At 45.5% G+C, this 18,940-nt stretch overlaps 1 protein-coding gene across 1 annotated transcript in view; it reads right to left on the bottom strand.

The window, feature by feature from the left end:
• The window catches only part of LOC138793976 (uncharacterized), a 57,407-nt gene that overhangs the window by 23,357 nt on the left and 15,110 nt on the right, over nt 1-18,940 (bottom strand). The window contains exons 2-7 of the mRNA XM_069972740.1: nt 14,203-14,612; nt 10,313-12,977; nt 9,309-9,381; nt 4,882-4,991; nt 4,614-4,815; nt 2,336-2,522 (exon numbers count right to left, since the gene is read on the bottom strand). Coding sequence (XP_069828841.1) covers nt 2,336-2,522; nt 4,614-4,815; nt 4,882-4,991; nt 9,309-9,381; nt 10,313-12,977; nt 14,203-14,269 — 3,304 coding nt within the window. The 5' untranslated portion in view covers nt 14,270-14,612. The remainder of the gene's footprint in view (nt 1-2,335; nt 2,523-4,613; nt 4,816-4,881; nt 4,992-9,308; nt 9,382-10,312; nt 12,978-14,202; nt 14,613-18,940) is intronic.

Genomic DNA, 18,940 nt, shown 5'->3' with positions numbered 1-18,940 from the left:
TGTTTTTAATGTTGCATGTGTTTTTTTCTGTATACTATTTAATAAAATGAATTTTGGTATTTGTAATTATCAGTTTGGTCTGATTTTTCTCATTGGGGTTCCCCATATCTCTTTTTTGGTGTTTCATGGTTTATAGTAGATGAGGGGACATTTGTATGATATTTTGAATAGCTTGGTTGATCCTATGATATAGGTGTTTACACTATAGATATACACTATATATAATACACACACTATAGATATACACTATATATAATACACACTATAGATATACACTATATATAATACACACACTATAGATATACACTATATATAATACACACACTATAGATATACACTATATATATACACACACTATAGATATACACTATATATATAATACACACTATAGATATACACTATATATAATACACACTATAGATATACACTATATATAATACACACACTATAGATATACACTATATATAATACACACACTATAGATACACACTATATATAATACACACTATAGATATACACTATATATATAATACACACTATAGATATACACTATATATATAATACACACTATAGATATACACTATATACAATACACACACTATAGATATACACTATATATAATACACACACTATAGATATACACTATATATAATACACACTATAGATATACACTATATATAATACACACTATAGATATACACTATATATATACACACACTATAGATATACACTATATATATAATACACACTATAGATATACACTATATATAATACACACTATAGATATACACTATATATAATACACACTATAGATATACACTATATATAATACACACACTATAGATATACACTATATATAATACACACACTATAGATATACACTATATATATATAACACACACTATAGATATACACTATATATAATACACAGTATAATAATGAGCACAAATCTCACTTCTCATCACTAACCTCTCTATATGAGGAGGATCCCGGCTTTCTAAAGGACCTTTGGTGATGTCACAGTCATGTGATCAGTCACATGGGTGGGAGGAGTCAGCTACAACCTACATGAGGAGACACGACTGCCCCTCAGTCCTCAGATAGTTAATCAATCCGCTCTCTATAGCGAACTATTTATAGCAGCAGTAAAGGCTTCAGTATTCCTGGCAGTATCAGACCTCCTCTGGTTGGTAAAGGGCTGTTTCCTCACTGGTTAGTAAAGGGCTGTCTTCTCCACTGGTTAGCAAAGGGTTGTCTTCTCCTCTGATGATTGGTAAAGGGTTGTCTTCTGCTCTGGTTGGTAAAGGGTTGTCTTCTGCTCTGAATGGTAAAGGGTTGTCTTCTCTGCTGGTTGGTAAAGGGTTGTCTTCTCTGCTGGTTGGTAAAGGATTGTCTTTTCACTGGTTGGTAAAGAGTTGTCTTCTCCACTGGTTGGTTAAGGGTTGTCTTCTCTGCTGTTTGGTAAAGGGTTGTCTTCTCCGATGATTGGTAAAGGGTTGTCTTCTCCGCTGGTTGGTAAAGGGTTGTCTTCTCCGATGATTGGTAAAGGGTTGCCTTCTCTAGTTGGTAAAGGGTTGTCTTCAGGTTGTCTTCTCTACTGGTTGGTAAAGGGTTGCCTTCTCCTCTAATTGGTAAAGGGTTGTCTTCTCCCCTGGTTGGTAAAGGGTTGTCTTCTCCGATGATTGGTAAAGGGTTGCCTTCTTCTCTTGTTGGTAAAGGGTTGTCTTCAGGTTGTCTTGTCTGCTGGTTGGTAAAGGGTTGTCTGCTCCCCTGGTTGATAAAGGGTTGTCTTCTCCTCTGGTTGGTAAATGGTTTGTTGTCTCCTCTGGTTGTTAAAGGGCTGTCTTATCCTCTGATTGGTAAAGGGTTGTCTTCTCTGCTGGAGGGTAAAGGGTTGTGTCAGGTAGGGGTCTGGAAAGACAACAGATGAGAGCAGCCCTAAAACTGGCACCCTCCCCAGCTGTCCCTACCTGCTTGCCACAACAGTACTAAGGGTTCCTGCGGATAACTGGTCGACATTCCCTATAATGAAATATGTGCAACAGAAAACAAAAGACAACACGAACTCACACAATAAAGGAATGGTCAGAAATCAGGGTTCGGCAACAAGGTCAGAAAGGTACAGATTCAAAATCCAAGAAGCAAGGTCGGCAGATTTTTATGGTCAGTAAGGACCAAAACCTGGTGCCTGGCTCCCTCCAGGAAATGTCGCCATTCTTCCAGAGCCCATTTGATAGCTAGCAATTCCCTGTTGCCGACATCATAGTTTGTTCAGAATGGGAGAATTTCCTGGAGAAAAAGGCTACTGCACGCATATTAGTATATGGTTCCCTACCTTGGGATAACACCGCCCCCACACCAGATTTAAAGGCATCAACCTCGATAACAAATGGGAGCTCGGAATCATGGTGCACTAACACCGGAGCAGAGGAGAAACTGTGCTTCAATTGAGTAAATGCGACTTCGGCCTCTGGAGGCCAGGGGATTGGGGTTGGACCTTTTTTGGTGAGGTCAGTCAGCGGCTTAGCAATTAGGGAAAAAGTTTGGATAAACTTCCTGTTGAAGTTTGAGAAACTGAGGAATCTATGGAGTTCTTTTAAAGTAGTGGGTCTAGCCCATTCCAAAACCGCTGAAACTTTTTTTGGGTCCATTTGAACTGACTCAGGCAGGGCCGATTGAAGGTTTTCTGCCGCCTGAGGCAAACCTCAGGCGGCCGCCCCGAGTGATAGCCGGCATCCCCCCGGAACCCCCCCCCCCCCCCGCCGCCGCCGCCGCCGCCATCTACTCACCTGTCCCACACCGCAGCCGGCCCGCGCTCTCCGTTGTCTCCACATCCCGTCAGGTCCCGCGATGTCACCCTGCAGCTGTCACGGACCTCCAGGCTGTGGTGAGTGAGTGGGGTGATCGGGTCGCGCGGGGCAGTCCCGCGCGACCTGATCACCCCAGCGCGTCCCCCACCGACCCCGGGCACTCACCACAGCCTGGAGGTCCGTGACAGCTGCAGAGTGACGTCGCGGGACCAGACAGGATGTGGAGAGCGCGGGCGACGGGACAGGTGAGCGGCCGCTGTCATTTTTGTTAAGTGATACTTAACAAAAATGACAGCAGGGGGGACATAATGCCGCCCCCAGCCGGACCGCAAATTCTGCCGCCTGAGGCGGAAGGCTCATTCCGCCTCATGGCAGAAGCGGGCCTGGACTCAGGAGTGATAATATACCCCAAGAACCCAATCTCCTGTACTCCCAACAGACATTTGGACATTTTTGCACAAAGAGTATTTTTGCGTAACCTGGACCAGTTCTGTAGTTCTCCAATCAAACACAGGATTGTGTTGGCATAGCCAAGGTAACCCTAATATTATATCCGCTGCCAGGTTCTCTTAAACAAAAAAGGAAATCTCCTGATGGAGACAGCCCACCTGCATGGTGACCTCGGGGGTGCGGTAGTTCATAGCTTTCCATCTTTCTAATATAAAGTTATTACGGATTCTGCACAGTTATCCAGGTGCATTTACCCCCACCGAATGCATAGAATCATCAAACCTCAGTCCAACCCGACACGCTCCCTGCTTCTGGCCCGCTTCCTCCGAGACGGTATCACATGTCCTCAGTCTTTTCAATGGGCCGGGTTAGCACTTCTAACCCGGCTCATTGAAGTGAGGGAGAACAGTGAGACGCTGACAGTTACTGCAGCTGATCACTGTCTCCCTCTCTGACAGCAGGCCCCCAACCCCCCCTCCACAGTGTGTGCTCGTCCTCACCCGCCCTGCACCCTGTATCCCCCCACCCGAAGTGTACCCACTCTCTCTGCTCACCCAGTGGCCGCTCCTGTGAGTGCAACCCCCCCCCCCCCCCCCTCAGTACAGCCGGCGCCGCCCCCCCCCCCCCCCCCCCGCAGGGCGATCTCCCGGTGGCCTCTCGATATCAGTCCCCTCAACCCTCCCCCCTCAGGTGCGATCTCCCGGTGGCCGCTTCATATCCCGCCCCCTCCCGCGGCACCCCCCATACGTCCCCCTGACCCGGAAATCTGACCAGTTGGCCACCTGCGGCATCGTCGTCGTACCCCCCCCTTCCCCCCAAACAGCCCAGTTAGTTGCGGGTCAAATGCGGCACATCCCACCCAAATCTGATCGTGGCACCCCCCCAAACCTGACCCAGTGGCTGCCCGCGGCATCGCTGCCGACACCCCCGTTCCCCCCCCTCCCGCATCAGACCCAGCATCTTACTGGGTCCCCTCCCGTGACCTCCGTTCGGCTGGCTCCCGCGGCTTCCCCCCCCCACCACCATCTGACCCTGTGGCCGTCCGTCCGCCTCCCGTTGCACCCCCCGTCCCGCATCTGATCACGGCAACAACACTGCCTCCTCCCCTGCGCGTCTGACCCAGCATCTTACCGGGTGCCCTCCCGTGGCATCTGATTGTGGCAACCCACCGACACCCAGGGGGACTTGGCGAGTAAGGCCAGCTAAGTTTGGGAGCATTACATTTTTTTTAGCTCTTGGGGGGAATACCCCTTTAAGGCTGCCCCTGAGTCCACCTTGGCTGTACCGTCAACAAAAAGACCATTGTAGTATAAAATAACAGGTAACAAATTTTTCAAAATACTTTGGAGGTACCTGGGTGCCTGAGTGACCCTCCGGGCCATCAACACTGGAGTTTTCTGACTTCTGGAAAGGCTTAACCAGGCATGATTTTAGGAAGTGACCAGATTTCCCACAATAAAGGCAAAGGGAATTCTCCAGGCGGTATTTTCTCCTGGCTGAAGTGTTGCCCAAGATCATGGGTTCCTCCTGAGTCTTGGGAGCAGATGCAGATGCCCTAGGGGGCAGTTTGGGAAACTGAGCTGACCTCAGTTGTCCCAGAGTCATCCGTGACCTTTCTCACTTCCTTTCCCTCAGCCTCCGGTCATTGGTCACTGCAAGTGTCATGAAGTCCCCGAGGCAGTTGGGAGTCGGGTGACTAACCATTATGTCCTTGATGGCGTCAGAGAGTCCCTGTCGAAACAGTGTCCTTAGTTGGGAGTCTGGCTATCAAGTCAGGGTGCACCATTGGCGAAACTCAGCAAAGTATTTCTCCGCTGTGCGGCGACCCTGCTGGATAGACAGGAGGTCAGATTCAGCCACTGTAGCCCGGTTGGGATCGTCATAAATCTGACCTAAAGATGTAAAAAACATCTCCTCTGAGTTTCACTCAGGAGCTTCCGCAGGAAGAGATAAGGCCCAATCCTGCGGGGGGTTCCTGCAGGAGTGAAACAATCAGCGCCACTCTCTCAGCATCAGACACAAATGGGTTATGTCTAAAATACAGCATACAAGACTCCCTAAAGGTCAGAAATTTGCTGGTGTCACCCTGAAACCTCTCCGGTAACAACATCTTGGTTTTGTGTTTGACCACCTGTACTAGAGTATCAGCCGAGGGCTGGGGCATCGCAGCAGGTGGGGAGATAAGAAGGTAACTTTTTTTATGTTAATGTGCTTTCCCTTAGTCCCATTGGCAGCACAAGACATGGAGTATTATCACCCCTATGAGCCGCGGGATGAGGGAATGATGAAGTATAAAAAAATTAGCATAACTCCTCCCCCAGGTAGTATATAGATGAGTTAGTCCCCTAGTACTGTAATTATAAAATAACTAAAGGGAGAGAGCCTTGTGCTGCCAATGGGTTTAAGGGTAAACAAATTAACATAAAGTCTACTCCCCCAACGTCCCATAGGCAGCACAACACATGGGGAGTCAGCAAGTAGCACAACACATGGAGAGTCAGCAAGTAGCACAACACATGGAGAGTCAGCAAGTGGCACAACACATGGGGGGTCAGCAAGTAGCACAACACACGGGGGGTCAGCAAGTGGCACAACACAGCAATCGCTGAACTCAGGGAGAGCAGCGACAAAAAAATCAATTGGAGTACTGACTGAAGAGTCTCCACTGATGCATTGCCCCCTATAAATTTAAATATGCAAAAGAGGGGTCTGTGGAGTCTCAGTTACGAGTCTCAAAACACGGGAATAGCCAGTTATCCCTCCAGGGGAGGGAAGCCTATTGCCAAGGGGGTGCCTCCCAGTGGGGAGTACACCAAACCACCCTGATACATAGCCCCTTAAGTACCACTCGGTTGCGAGTATTGGAACATAAATAGGGAAACAGTCTAACTCTGTGGCGAGTATTGCGACATGACAAGGGTTTACCAAGGCAGGCATCCATCCATAGACGAGTCAGCAAGTGGCTCAACACATAAGGAGTCAGCAAGTGGCACAAAACATAGGGAGTCAGCAAGTAGCACAACACATGGGGAGTCAGCAAGTGGCACAACACATGGGGGGTCAGCAAGTAGCACAACACATGGGGAGTCAGCAAGTGGCACAACACACAGGGAGTCAGCAAGTGGCAAAACACATGGGGGGTCAGCAAGTGGTACAACACATGGGGGGTCAGCAAGTGGTACAACACATCGGGAGGGGTCAAGTGCCGTCCGTGCAGAGAATAGAGAACTTATTGGGGGAGATGTATAAAAACTGCCCATAACAGCAAATTACAGCTCTCTCTTCTTTCAGCAGAGCTGAAAGCTGAGCTGTGATTGGTTGCTGTGAGAGCTGAGCTGTGATTGGTTGCTGTGAGAGCTGAGCTGTGATTGGTTGCTGTGAGAGCTGAGCTGTGATTGGTTGCTGTGAGAGCTGAGCTGTGATTGGTTGCTGTGAGAGCTGAGTTGTGATTGGTTGCTGTGAGAGCTGAGCTGTGATTGGTTGCTGTGGCCAGTTTGCACCATTCTACATTTTACACCCTTTGATAAATCTCCCCCATAGAGTTTGATGGTGGTCTGTGGTGAGGACCATGTTACTGACGGACAAATCCGATCCAGAGGAATCAAACTTCTTTATCTTTCAATGAACAGCAGCAAAATGATAGGATTTATTTTTAATCATAATTTTTATTATACATTTTTAATTTACAACAAACAAAACCTTAAGAAACCAGTGAGCCCCTTCCAGACCCCTCATAGTCCATCAGTACGATAAGCAATGGATTAGGATGTATATCACACGAGTAGGAGGGTAATGGATATACACTATGGAGGTGTCATCCCACATATACTGGGAGAGGTGGCCTTACAATGGGTCGGGCAGTCAAGATCCATCGTGCCTGACCCCCAGCTCCACCGATATCATCTATTGGGAGACCCCCAGTTCAGAGGAGGCCGGAGCGGAGCAGTGCGGAGTTCAGAGGCAGCGGAGCAAAGCAGCGCAGAGTTCAGAGGTGACGGGAGCGGAGCAGCGCAGAGTTCAGAGGTGACCGGAGCAAAGCAGCGCAGAGTTCAGAGGTGACGGGAGCAGAGCAGCGCAGAGTTCAGAGGTGACGGGAGCAGAGCAGCGCAGAGTTCAGAGGTGACCGGAGCAGAGCAGCGCAGAGTTCAGAGGTGACGGGAGCGGAGCAGCGCAGAGTTCAGAGGTGACCGGAGCGGAGCAGCGCAGAGTTCAGAGGTGACCGGAGCAGAGCAGAGTTCAGAGGTGACCGAAGCGGAGCAGCGCAGAGTTCAGAAGCAGCCGGCTGACTAGCTGACCATAGCGCTTTGCTAGTTCTGTAAATTGACTCATCCCTACCTGCAAGGCAAATGATGCCACAGCCTGAGAATGGTGATCAACAGGTTACAGAGCCGGACGCCCTTAGTTTGGAAGCCAAATCTTCTGGCCGTAAACAACTGAAATATTCCGCAAGTCATTAGGATACAATGCGGCTTCACACAGAATCCAGAAACACGGCCAGAAGATCCAGCAGTGACAGCACTACAACATCAACAACTGCACAAACGTATTCCATGAAGAGTTTTGGCTAAGACTTTTTCCTGAACACGACACTGCCCCCACAGGTGACCCCCACAGGCAACTCCCACAGGTGATCCCTTCAGCCGACCCCCCCCCACAGGCGACCCCCACAGGTAAATCCCGTATCTACACCATTAATAATGAGAAAACACACTGATTCATTTGGGCCATCTTACACCCCTAGGGTTGAGCGGCTCTCCGGAAATTTTTTTGGGGGGTAGAATTCTTTCAGAATCGGCCAACAGATTCTTTGGATCCTTATCCGGGTGTCCAGATGATGTCTAGTACCCAGTCACAATAGCAAAGCGATCAATCACAGGTCACCAACAGTACAGGGACCCTCTGCTCAGCGACCAATTACAGGTCACCAACAGTACAGGGACCCTCTGCTCAGCGACCAATCACAGGTCACCAACAGTACAGGGACCCTCTGCTCAGCGATCAATCACAGGTCACCAACAGTACAGGGACCCTCTGCTCAGCGATCAATCACAGGTCACTAACAGTACAGGAACCCTCTGCTCAGCGATCAATCACAGGTCAACAACAGTACAGGGACCCTCTGCTCAGCGATCAATCACAGGTCAACAACAGTACAGGGACCCTCTACTCAGCGATCAATCACAGGTCACCAACAGTACAGGGACCCTCTGCTCTATGATGAAACACAGGTCACCAACAGTACAGGGACCCTCTGCTCAGCGACCAATCACAGGTCACCGACAGTACAGGGACCCTCTGCTCAGCGACCAGAGGTCACCAACAGTACAGGGACCCTCTGCTCAGCGATCAATCACAGGTCAACAACAGTACAGGGACCCTCTGCTCAGCGATCAATCACAGGTCAACAACAGTACAGGGACCCTCTGCTCAGCGATCAATCACAGGTCACCAACAGTACAGGGACCCTCTGCTCTATGATGAAACACAGGTCACCAACAGTACAGGGACCCTCTGCTCAGCGATCGATCACAGGTCAACAACAGTACAGGGACCCTCTGCTCAGCGATCAATCACAGGTCACCAACAGTACAGGGACCCTCTGCTCTATGATGAAACACAGGTCACCAACAGTACAGGAACCCTCTGCTCAGCGATCAATCACAGGTCACTAACAGTACAAGGAACCTCTGCTCAGCGATCAATCACAGGTCACTAACAGTACAGGAACCCTCTGCTCAGCGATCAATCACAGGTCAACAACAGTACAGGAACCCTCTGCTCAGCGATCAATCACAGGTCACTAACAGTACAAGGACCCTCTGCTCAGCGATCAATCACAGGTCCACAACAGTACAGGGACCCTCTGCTCAGCGATCAATTACAGGTCACCAACTGTGAAGGGGTAAGAAAAAAAGGCATAAAATAAAAAATAAATTTAAAAAGGTTAAATTAATACATTTAATCAAACACCTATACGTACCCCAGAATAGTTCTGCTGAACGCTATGGGGGAATTTATTTCTGGCTTCCGTGTAGAATTCTTTCAGACCTTTGAGCTGTCACTGATTTGCTCTATAATTTGTGAACATTGCGCAGAAAGCTGGAGCTGGCAGTAGTGAATTCTGTGGTAAAACCAATGATAAATTCCCCATTATCCCTGATCCCATAGAAGAGAATACCGCACACAGTGACATCCAGGGAAAGATGATAAAACCCTTTAAAGGGACGGTGTCACCTACATTTTCTGTTACTGATTGGAGTCAGATACTAAAAATTGTTCTCTTTTATTCTAATCTGTTTCTATTTTCTGACTGTAATTTTTATTTATTTCACTCTTTGTACATTGTTATGGGGGCGGCCATCTTGCCTGGGTTGTTCTTAAAAGCATTTAGTGACACTTTACAGAAAGACTCATGGACATAGACGACAATAGACAGACTCTGTCCCCTTGAGATGAATGTGAGACATTACTGAGCGCGCTCTGTGACCTGTGAAGAGGTCATTCCACAGGGAGCTGCTATTGTCTCCTCTATCTACTGGTGTCACATGACGCTGCAATGCTGTACAGATCACTTTACGGCAGCCTCCTCTTATCACCACAGACACAACAGGAAGTCTCAGCTTAGTTTTAGCCCCCAGTGGTGAGAATGAGAACTGCAAGATATCAGGATTATTACATAATATAGAAAGAAAAATTTGAAATAATTTTACCAAAAATTCTTTTAAAAATTTTAAACACAAAAATATTTATACAATAAGTCATTTTCTGATGACACTGTCCCTTTAAGGAATCATCCTCACAACTTCACTACTTACATTTAGATTTTACAAATAACTTCTCCAAGCCAAGAAACTAGATTATTTCTATTTTTCTTTTTTTAGGTTTTCCTCTAGTGTCTCCTCTCCCTCCTCCTTTAGTTTCCTTCTGTCTCTTCGTGAAGTCCACCTCTAAACCCGTTTACGCCTCCAGAGACTTTTCCACACCGGAGTTTTTATCCCCTAGTGGCCATCTAGTTTCTTCTCTATGGAAACCTGCTACATATTGACCATCACAGAGGCTTCTCTCCTGTGTGACTTCTCTTATGTGTAACAAGGTGTGTTTTATTTGTAAAACCTTTCCCACACTCTACGCATGAATACAGCTTCTCTCCTGTGTGATTTCTTCTCTTGTGTGTAAAGAGATATGATTGAGTTGTAAAACATTTCCCACATTCTGTACATAAATATGGTTTCTCCCCTGTGTGAATTCTCTGATGTGTAACAAAATATCTTTTATCTGCAAAACATTTCCCACATTCTGAACAAGAATACAGTTTCTCTCCTGTGTGAATTCTCTGATGTATAACAAAATATCTTTTATCTCTAAAACATTTCCCACATGCTGAACATGAATACGGTTTTACTCCTTTGTGATTTCTTTCATGGTTAAGAAGATAAGATTTATTTGAAAAACATTTCCCACATTCTGAACAAGAATACGGCCTCTCTCCTGTGTGATTTCTCTCATGGTTTAGAAGATACAATTTACGTGAAAAACATTTCCCACACTCTGAACATGAATACAGCTTCCCAACTTTGTGAGTTCTCTGATGTTTCACAAGATGTGCTTTATTTTTAAAACATTTCCCACACTCCAGACATGAATGTGGCTTCTCTCCTGTGTGAATTCTCACATGTGTATCAAGAGCCGATTTATTTGTAAAGCTTTTCCCACACTCCAAGCATGTACATAGATTTTCTCCTGTGTGAAATCTCTCATGTGTAACAAGACTTGATTTTTTGGTAAAACTTTTTCCACATTCTAAACATGAATGCAGATTCCCTCCTGTGTGAATTCTCTTATGTGTAATAAAATATCTTTTATCTCTAAAACATTTGCCACATTCTGAACATGAATATGGCTTCTCTCCTGTGTGATTTCTCTCATGGTTAAAAAGACTTGATTTATCTGAAAAACATTTGCCACATTCTGAACATGAATATGGCTTCTCTTTGTGACTTCTCTCATGTATAGCAAGATCTGATTCTTTAGTAAAACATTTCTCACATTCTTCACATGAATATAGCCTGTCTTCTTTATGACTTATCTCATGTGCAACAAGCTCTGAAATTTCCATAAAACATTTCCCACATTCAGTACATGGATAAGACTTTTTTTCTTTGTGACTTCTTTCATGTGTAACAAGTTCTGACTTTTCTATAAAACATTTGCCATGTTCAGGACTTGGATAAGACTTCTCTCCTGTGTGACTTGCCTCATGAGAAACAAACTCAGATTTTTCAATAAAACTTTTCCCACATTCTGAACTAGAATGCAGCTTCTCATCTTTGTGGCTTTTCTCATGTGCCGCAAAATCTGATTTCGATGTAAAACTTTTCCCACACTCAGGACATGGATAAGACTTCTCTACTCTGTGACTTGCCTCATGAGACACAAGCTCTGATTTCTCTTTAAAACATTTCCCACTTTCAGGACATAGAAAAAAACTCTCTCTAGTGAGACTTGCCTCAGGACACACAAGCTCTGATTTTTCTATAAAACATCTCCCACATTCTGAACTAGAATACAGTTTCTCTACTTTGTGACGTTTCTCATATGTAACAAGATCTGATTTTAATTTAAAACAGTTTCTATATTCAGGACATGAAAAAGACTTCTCTACTTTGTGACTTTGCTCATAAGACACAAGCTTTGATTTTTCTTTAAAACATTTCCCATATTCTGAACTAGAATACGAATTCTCTTCTTTCTGATTTTTCTTATGTGCAACAAGATCTGATTTTGATGTAAAAAATATCCTCTGACATTCATTACTTGGATAAGACTTCTCTCTTTTGTGTGTTTCCTCATGAGACAAAAGCTCTGATTTTTCTATAAAACATTTCCCGCATTCAGGACATGGATAAGTCTTCTCTGATTTGTGGCTTGCCTCGTGAGACACAAACTCTGATTTTTCAATAAACTTTTTGCCACATTGTGAACATGAATACAGTTTCTCTTCTTTGTGAGTTTTCCCATGTGCAGCAAGACCTGAGTTTGATATAAAACATTTCCCACATTCAGGACATGCATAAGACTTCTCTCTTGTGTGAGTCGCCTCATGAGACACAAGCTCTGATTTTCCTTTAAAACATTTCCCACATTCTGAACATGAATGTGGTTTCTCTCTTTTGTGACGTCTCTCATGCATAAAAAGACTTGATTTAGATGTAAAAGATTTCCCACATTCAGGACACGGATATAGTTTCTTTTCTGTGTGAGATTCCTGATGTTTAACAAGAACTGATTTCTGAGCAAAACGTTCCCCACATTGTAAGCATGAATATGGATACTCCGCTGTGTGCAGTCTTTCATGTGACACAAGCTCAGATTTTATGGTAAAACATTTCCCACATAGTGAACATGAATACTTCTCCCCTGTGTGACTTCTTCTGTGCGTTACGAGATCTGAGTTTTTTGTAAACACTTTCCCACATTCACCACAATGGAACCTTTTCCGGTCTGTCTGATCTGTCCTTGTGGTAACAACCTGTGATGGGTCAGGAGAAGGTTCCTCATGATTAGGGGGATTATATGATAGATCTGTACTGTGACCTCCTGGATGTACAATAAGGTCCCGGCGGGTTTCTCCTGAGGAGTGCTGCTTCACTTCTTCATCTTCTACTTTATAATCCAGTGATAACATGAAGTCTCCATCAGCCGCATCACTGGGATTCTCTGTTTGGATTAAAATTGATTAAGTAATTATTATTATTTTTTTTTTTTTACGCACAAAGATGATTAACTGATCTCCTTCCTATCATCCTAGAAACTCACAGATCCTGATCATCACTCCCTCCTTTATATTCATTTTCAGTCTCCTTCTTTATTTAAAGGAGAAGTCCGGCAAAATTTTTTATTAAAGTATTGTATTGCCCCCCAAAAGTTATACAAATCCCCAATATAGACTTATTATGGTAAATGCTTATAAAGTGCTTTTTTCCCTGCACTTACTACTGCATCAAGGCTTCACTTCCTGGATACCATCGTGATGTCACTTCCTGGATAACATGGTGATGTCACTTCCTGGATAACATGGTGATGTCACTTCCTGGATAACATGGTGATGTTGCTTCCTGGATAACATGGTGATGTCATTTCCTGGATAACATGGTGATGTCACTTCCTGGATAACATGGCGATGTCACTTCCCGGATAACATGGTGATGTCACTTCCTGGATAACACGGTGATGTCACTTCCTGGATAACATGGTGATGTCACTTCCTGGATAACATGGTGATGTCACGACCTAACTCCCAGAGCTGTGCGGGCTGTGGCTGCTGGAGAGGATGATGGCAGTTGGATGCTCAGTGTCCCTCCAGTGCCCTGTGTCCCTCAGTGTCCCCCTGCCATCATCCTCTCCAGCACCCACAGCCCGCACAGCTCTGGGAGTCGGGTCGTGACATCACAGTGTTATCCAGGAAGTGAAATCACCATGTTATCCAGGAAGTGACATCACCGTGTTATCCAGGAAGTGACATCGCCGTGTTATCCAGGAAGTGACATTACCGTGTTATCAAGGAAGTGACATCACCATGTTATCCAGGAAGTGACATCACCATGTTATCCAGGAAGTGACATCACCATGTAAACACTTTATAGGCATTTCCTGTAATAAGTATATATTGGGGATTTGTATAACTTTTGTGGGGAAATACAATACTTTAATAAAAAAAAAATTGCCGGACTTCTTTAACTTACGTATTTTTGTTGATTTTTTTTTTTTTTATGTTTACACATTTTGATCAGCTTATATATTATATGTAGAATATGAGAATGAACAATGGGGGGCACTACACACCTGCAACAGTCCAGACAGCTTTGCTGCCTCCCTGGGCCCAGTAACTGGAGCCCCCCCTTATATCCCTGTCACCTCCCTGTGTACCTCCATTATACCATACCTGGGGTAGCAGCTCCCGGCGTCTCCTCCTCCTTCACCTCACTCATACACCGGGGATCGCTCCTCATCCTCTCTTCTTCTTCTTCCTCTTTAATCCTGTGATTTCCCTCCGGACAGTCCTGGGAATACAGAGGACGGGGACATCTCTCTGCTGGATTTCTCCTCCTGGATCCATCTGTAGGGAAGACACAGGGACTGAGTACATTGTGTATATGTGATGAGGGATGATGGGGGTCTCGGTGCCCCTCCCCCCTGGTCTCCTCTATAATCAGTAGGTCTCCTCTTACCCGGTGATGTGAGGGGCGGCTGATCCTCCATCATGGCCTCCTTGTACACATCCTTGTGTCCTTCTACATACTCCCACTCCTCCATGGAGAAATAGACGGTGACGTCCTGACACCTTATAGGAACCTGACACACACAATGATGGCGTCATCCTCCAGACACCTCCCACCTTGGTGTTATATGTCCCAGCATTCCCAGCAGCATTGCTCACCTCTCCAGTCAGGAGCTCAGTCATCCTGGTGGTCAGTTCTAGGATCTTCTGCTCATGGATCAGTGATGGAGGTGGAGGATCTGTGATGGGGCTGCTGCTCCAGCCTCCTGACACAGGGGGCGCCACACACTCACCACACCACTTCTTCACTACTGTGTAATCCTGTGTATGGTGAGACACTGATCACTACAGAGAGTCTAACAATCCTTCCCCTCTCCAGTCATCTCCCTGTATTATCTATAGAGATAAGAGGGAGGGGATGTGACGCATGGCTCACCTCTCCGGTGATCAGGTGGATTATCTCTAGGGTGAGCTCTAATATCCTGGCCGCCATCATGTCTCCCGCCTTCTCCAGCCTTGGGGGGTCATTGATGAGAAGGGGCGGCTGATCCTCCATCATGGCCTCCTTGTACAGATCCTTGTGTCCTTCTACATACTCCCACTCCTCCATGGAGAAATAGACGGTGACGTCCTGACACCTTAGAGGAACCTGAGAAACACAAAGATACAAGGGTCACGTATGGAATATCAGACACACCTGCTTTCTTCTAGCACTTTCCCCACCAATAGCAGGTTAGTCCTGGTGACCCCTATTTAAGGTTAGTCAGTTCTTAGTGGGAGGGTCTTCTTTTAGTAGAGGGTGTTGAGAGAGAAAGATGGGGATAGTGGTCCTGCAAAAGTTTACGCCAGGGTCCCGGACAGGGACAAGGAGATATTGTCTGCAGTGGAGCAAAGTGCAAGTACGCCGACGAACTCTATTGATACCTGCTCTGAGAACTTTGAGGGGTTAGCTTTGCCCGGTTGTTCAAGCCTGGGACTCATACTTCCTGATCTAACACCCTGTGGATTCTTCTAACAGAAGGTGATATATGTTCTAAACTGTGAGTACGAAAGTCTCTAAGCAAGTCACCTAAACACAGTACAACTTGCCCCGGAAGAGTTCTGCATGTACAGTCATACCTCTGTTCTCGAGCTTAATCAGTTCTGGAAGGTTCCAGAACCGAGTAGCATGAGAACCGAGCAGAGATTTTCCCACAGGAAATAATGAAGGTGCATTGGATTGGTTTTTACACTCCATGGGTCATCCTCTCCTCTGCACACACAGTATGGCTATGTTCACACTACGTAAGTTTCTGGCCGTAGCGCATTTCGTGAATAAGCGGCTGGAGATTTACGTAGTTTGCGTACAATGTAAAGTATACGATCTACAGCTGCACAGTTCACACTACGTAAGAACTTACGATCGTATGCGGCGCCGTAAAAAATGAACCAGACCATTGTTTGAGGACGGAAATGCTGTAACTTACGCCCGTAGCGTAACATGCGGTCCCGTACGGAGTGGTGATTTCTTTATTTTTGCACTTTGATTTGCCGATCCAAAAGGCTCTGTGGGGTGTCCGGAGCTAGCCGAAGATTTCCAAGTAAAAGACCGCTGTCATATCGCTACGTACGGCGCTCGGGAAGCGTAAGTAGACTACGGGTGTAAGTTCGTGGACTGTACGTAGCCGGCCGCAACTTACGTAAATCCCCGGCCGGAGTTTCACACGTATATGTCCGGCCGCGTAAAATATGCGGCAGGACATATACGTAGTGTGAACATAGCCTATTAGTGCATTGCACACTGCTCCTTACTGTAGGAGTTGGGAATCCCAGTACAAACGGGGTTTACCACTCTAAAACTTCTGCTCCTGAGGGGGCCCTGTCTGTACTGTTATGATGCTGAATCACCTCTTGACCCCCTAGGAGGAGCAGAACAACAAAAGATGGGTGTTGTGCTTCTATTTGGAATGGATTAACTTCCTTGGCCATGGTCCTGTCTGTGTATTCATGTTCACTGCTGCCTCTAGTGACGATCATGTGACCATCACTACAGGCTGCAATCATGTGACCATCACTAGAGGCTTCGATCATGTGACCATCACTAGAGGCTGCGATCATGTGACCATCACTAGAGGCTGCGATCATGTGACCATCACTAGAGGCTGTGATCATGTGACCCAGGCAGATTAAGTAAACACCTAATTTCGGTGTTCTGCTCCTCCTAGGGGGCTAGGAGGTGATTCTGTGCACAGCATCATAACTTAACCCCTGCGTGGTCAGCACGCTGAGCAGCTCAGCAGCTGCAGTACAGACAGGGCCCACACAGGAGCACAAGGTTTCTGCTTCTGGCAAGGAAACCCTGTTTAGAGGAGCGGGAACTCTCTTCATAATGAAGGGATTCCCAGCTCTAATCATTGGTACCTGTTCAAACACTGAGGTAACGCTGTCTTAGACAAGGCCCCACGCCAGCCCCTTAGCCTTATCCTACTCAAGTAACCCCTACTACAGATACCTCAGGCAGCCAAGCTACCTCTTCTGAGCTGACGGCCATTTACCTGAACCGGGGGGGGGGGGGGTGTCAGTCAGCAAAACGGGGAATATTTTTGGAATTTTCATGTCAAACAACAAAACGACATAATATAATGTAGTGGCACTGGCGTCTTGGATTTTTTTTCAGTGTAAAATGTCAGCTCATCAGCTGATCGCATCTTTCCTGCAGCAGCATCATTTTATTGTTATTGGTCACAATTCTCTCTGGGTAGAGAAGAAGACTATAGGGGGCCTACATAGCGTGGCCATCTACAATAGCGTTACTGGCAAATTCTTAAAATGGACCAGATAATTTCAGACATTATCCCCAATAACCCCCTAATTACGTACAGAAGGGGGAAGAATCTGAAGGACAGACTAACACATAGCTATATGCCACCAGGGATATCAGATCAGAATTGGATGCGAACTACTGGATCGTATCGATGTGGCCATTGCTCTATGTGTCCATATATGCTGCCAGGCAAGGAAATCCAAAGTAGCAGTACTAAAGAGAGGTACATCATCAGAGACCTGGGGAACTGCTCAACAAAAGGAGTCGTATATATGTTGACCTGTCCATGTCCAAAGAATTATGTGGGGAAAACCTTTAGAAGCATGAAAGAAAGATTAAGGGAACATATTGGAGACATTAAGAACAGACGTGAAACACCAGTGGCTGTCCATTTCAGAGAAGTACATGAAAGTAACCCAAGAGGTCTAACATGTCATATAATTGAAGTAATTAAACAGACTAGAAGAAGAGGAGATTGGGACAAAAAACTTTTACAAAAAGAAGCGGAATGGACATTTAGACTACAAACAGTTAAGCCCTGGGGACTTAATGACTTCATTTCTTACAACTGCTTCATTGATTAAAATAATATTGCACTAAGTGGAAGAAAAGTAAAACAAACAAGAAAATCCAAACAATAATAAAAACAATAAACAGAAATTCATGTACAGAGGGGACGAAGCTGCAATATTGTGAAAAAAACGCACATTGAGCAGAGAAAAAGTGCAACAAACAACAAAATCCAAATAATAATTGAAGAATAACAATAAACAAAAATCGAAGTACATAGGGAAGGAAGCTGCAATACTGGGAACATATATGCAGAAAAACGCACATGTTCACAAAAAACCGCATGATTAGAATTCACAACATGCGGTTATATGTGTAAACATAAGTGGGATTTAAGAATGCAGACCTAGATGAATGACCGCACTCAGGAGTGAGTTGGATGGTGAATATTCAAGTCGCGGCAAGGATGAATTGAAACATAAAGAAACAAAAAGATGTTACTATCTATTGTTACCATCTGATGTTATCCACAATACGGACTAGGAGTGAAAACGAGGCTTGGTAGCGAATGCGCTCCAATGACCTCACAAATTGGTATCACCGAGATCCTCCCTCCAACACGTCAGTCTGCCAGCCGGGAAATCAATAGGGCGGGCGGACCACAAGTCATGTGACGGATAGAGGAGGAGCTAACACATAAATAGCGTGAGCTCATAGCTCAGAGTGCGGCCGCCATCAGAGCCGTACGCACATGTACAGCAAGTGTCTTAAATAACTATGCTAAACAAAGACCCCTGATGAAAAGTGGCGATGGAAACGGCGTTGGGTCCTCAAGAGAAAGACTATATCTACTAAAAGGAAAGTAAAAACCGTATTATCATATATGTTATATTGCACTAAGAAGTCTCCTGTTTACAAAAGCACACCTGCACTATAGGACTAAGCCAAAGGAACCAGTGGAATAGTGCAATCACAAGTGCAATAAGTATAAGGACTGGTGCAATATTTACAAATACTGTTTACATGTTGCGATTATTATGTATAAAGGTCAGAATATATAGGAATAGGATGGTGGCCGATATAGATTAG

This window comes from Dendropsophus ebraccatus, chromosome 5 (assembly GCF_027789765.1).
Source record: "Dendropsophus ebraccatus isolate aDenEbr1 chromosome 5, aDenEbr1.pat, whole genome shotgun sequence".
Classification (NCBI taxonomy): domain Eukaryota; kingdom Metazoa; phylum Chordata; class Amphibia; order Anura; family Hylidae; genus Dendropsophus; species Dendropsophus ebraccatus.
This window is presented reverse-complemented; position numbering and strand designations above follow the sequence as displayed.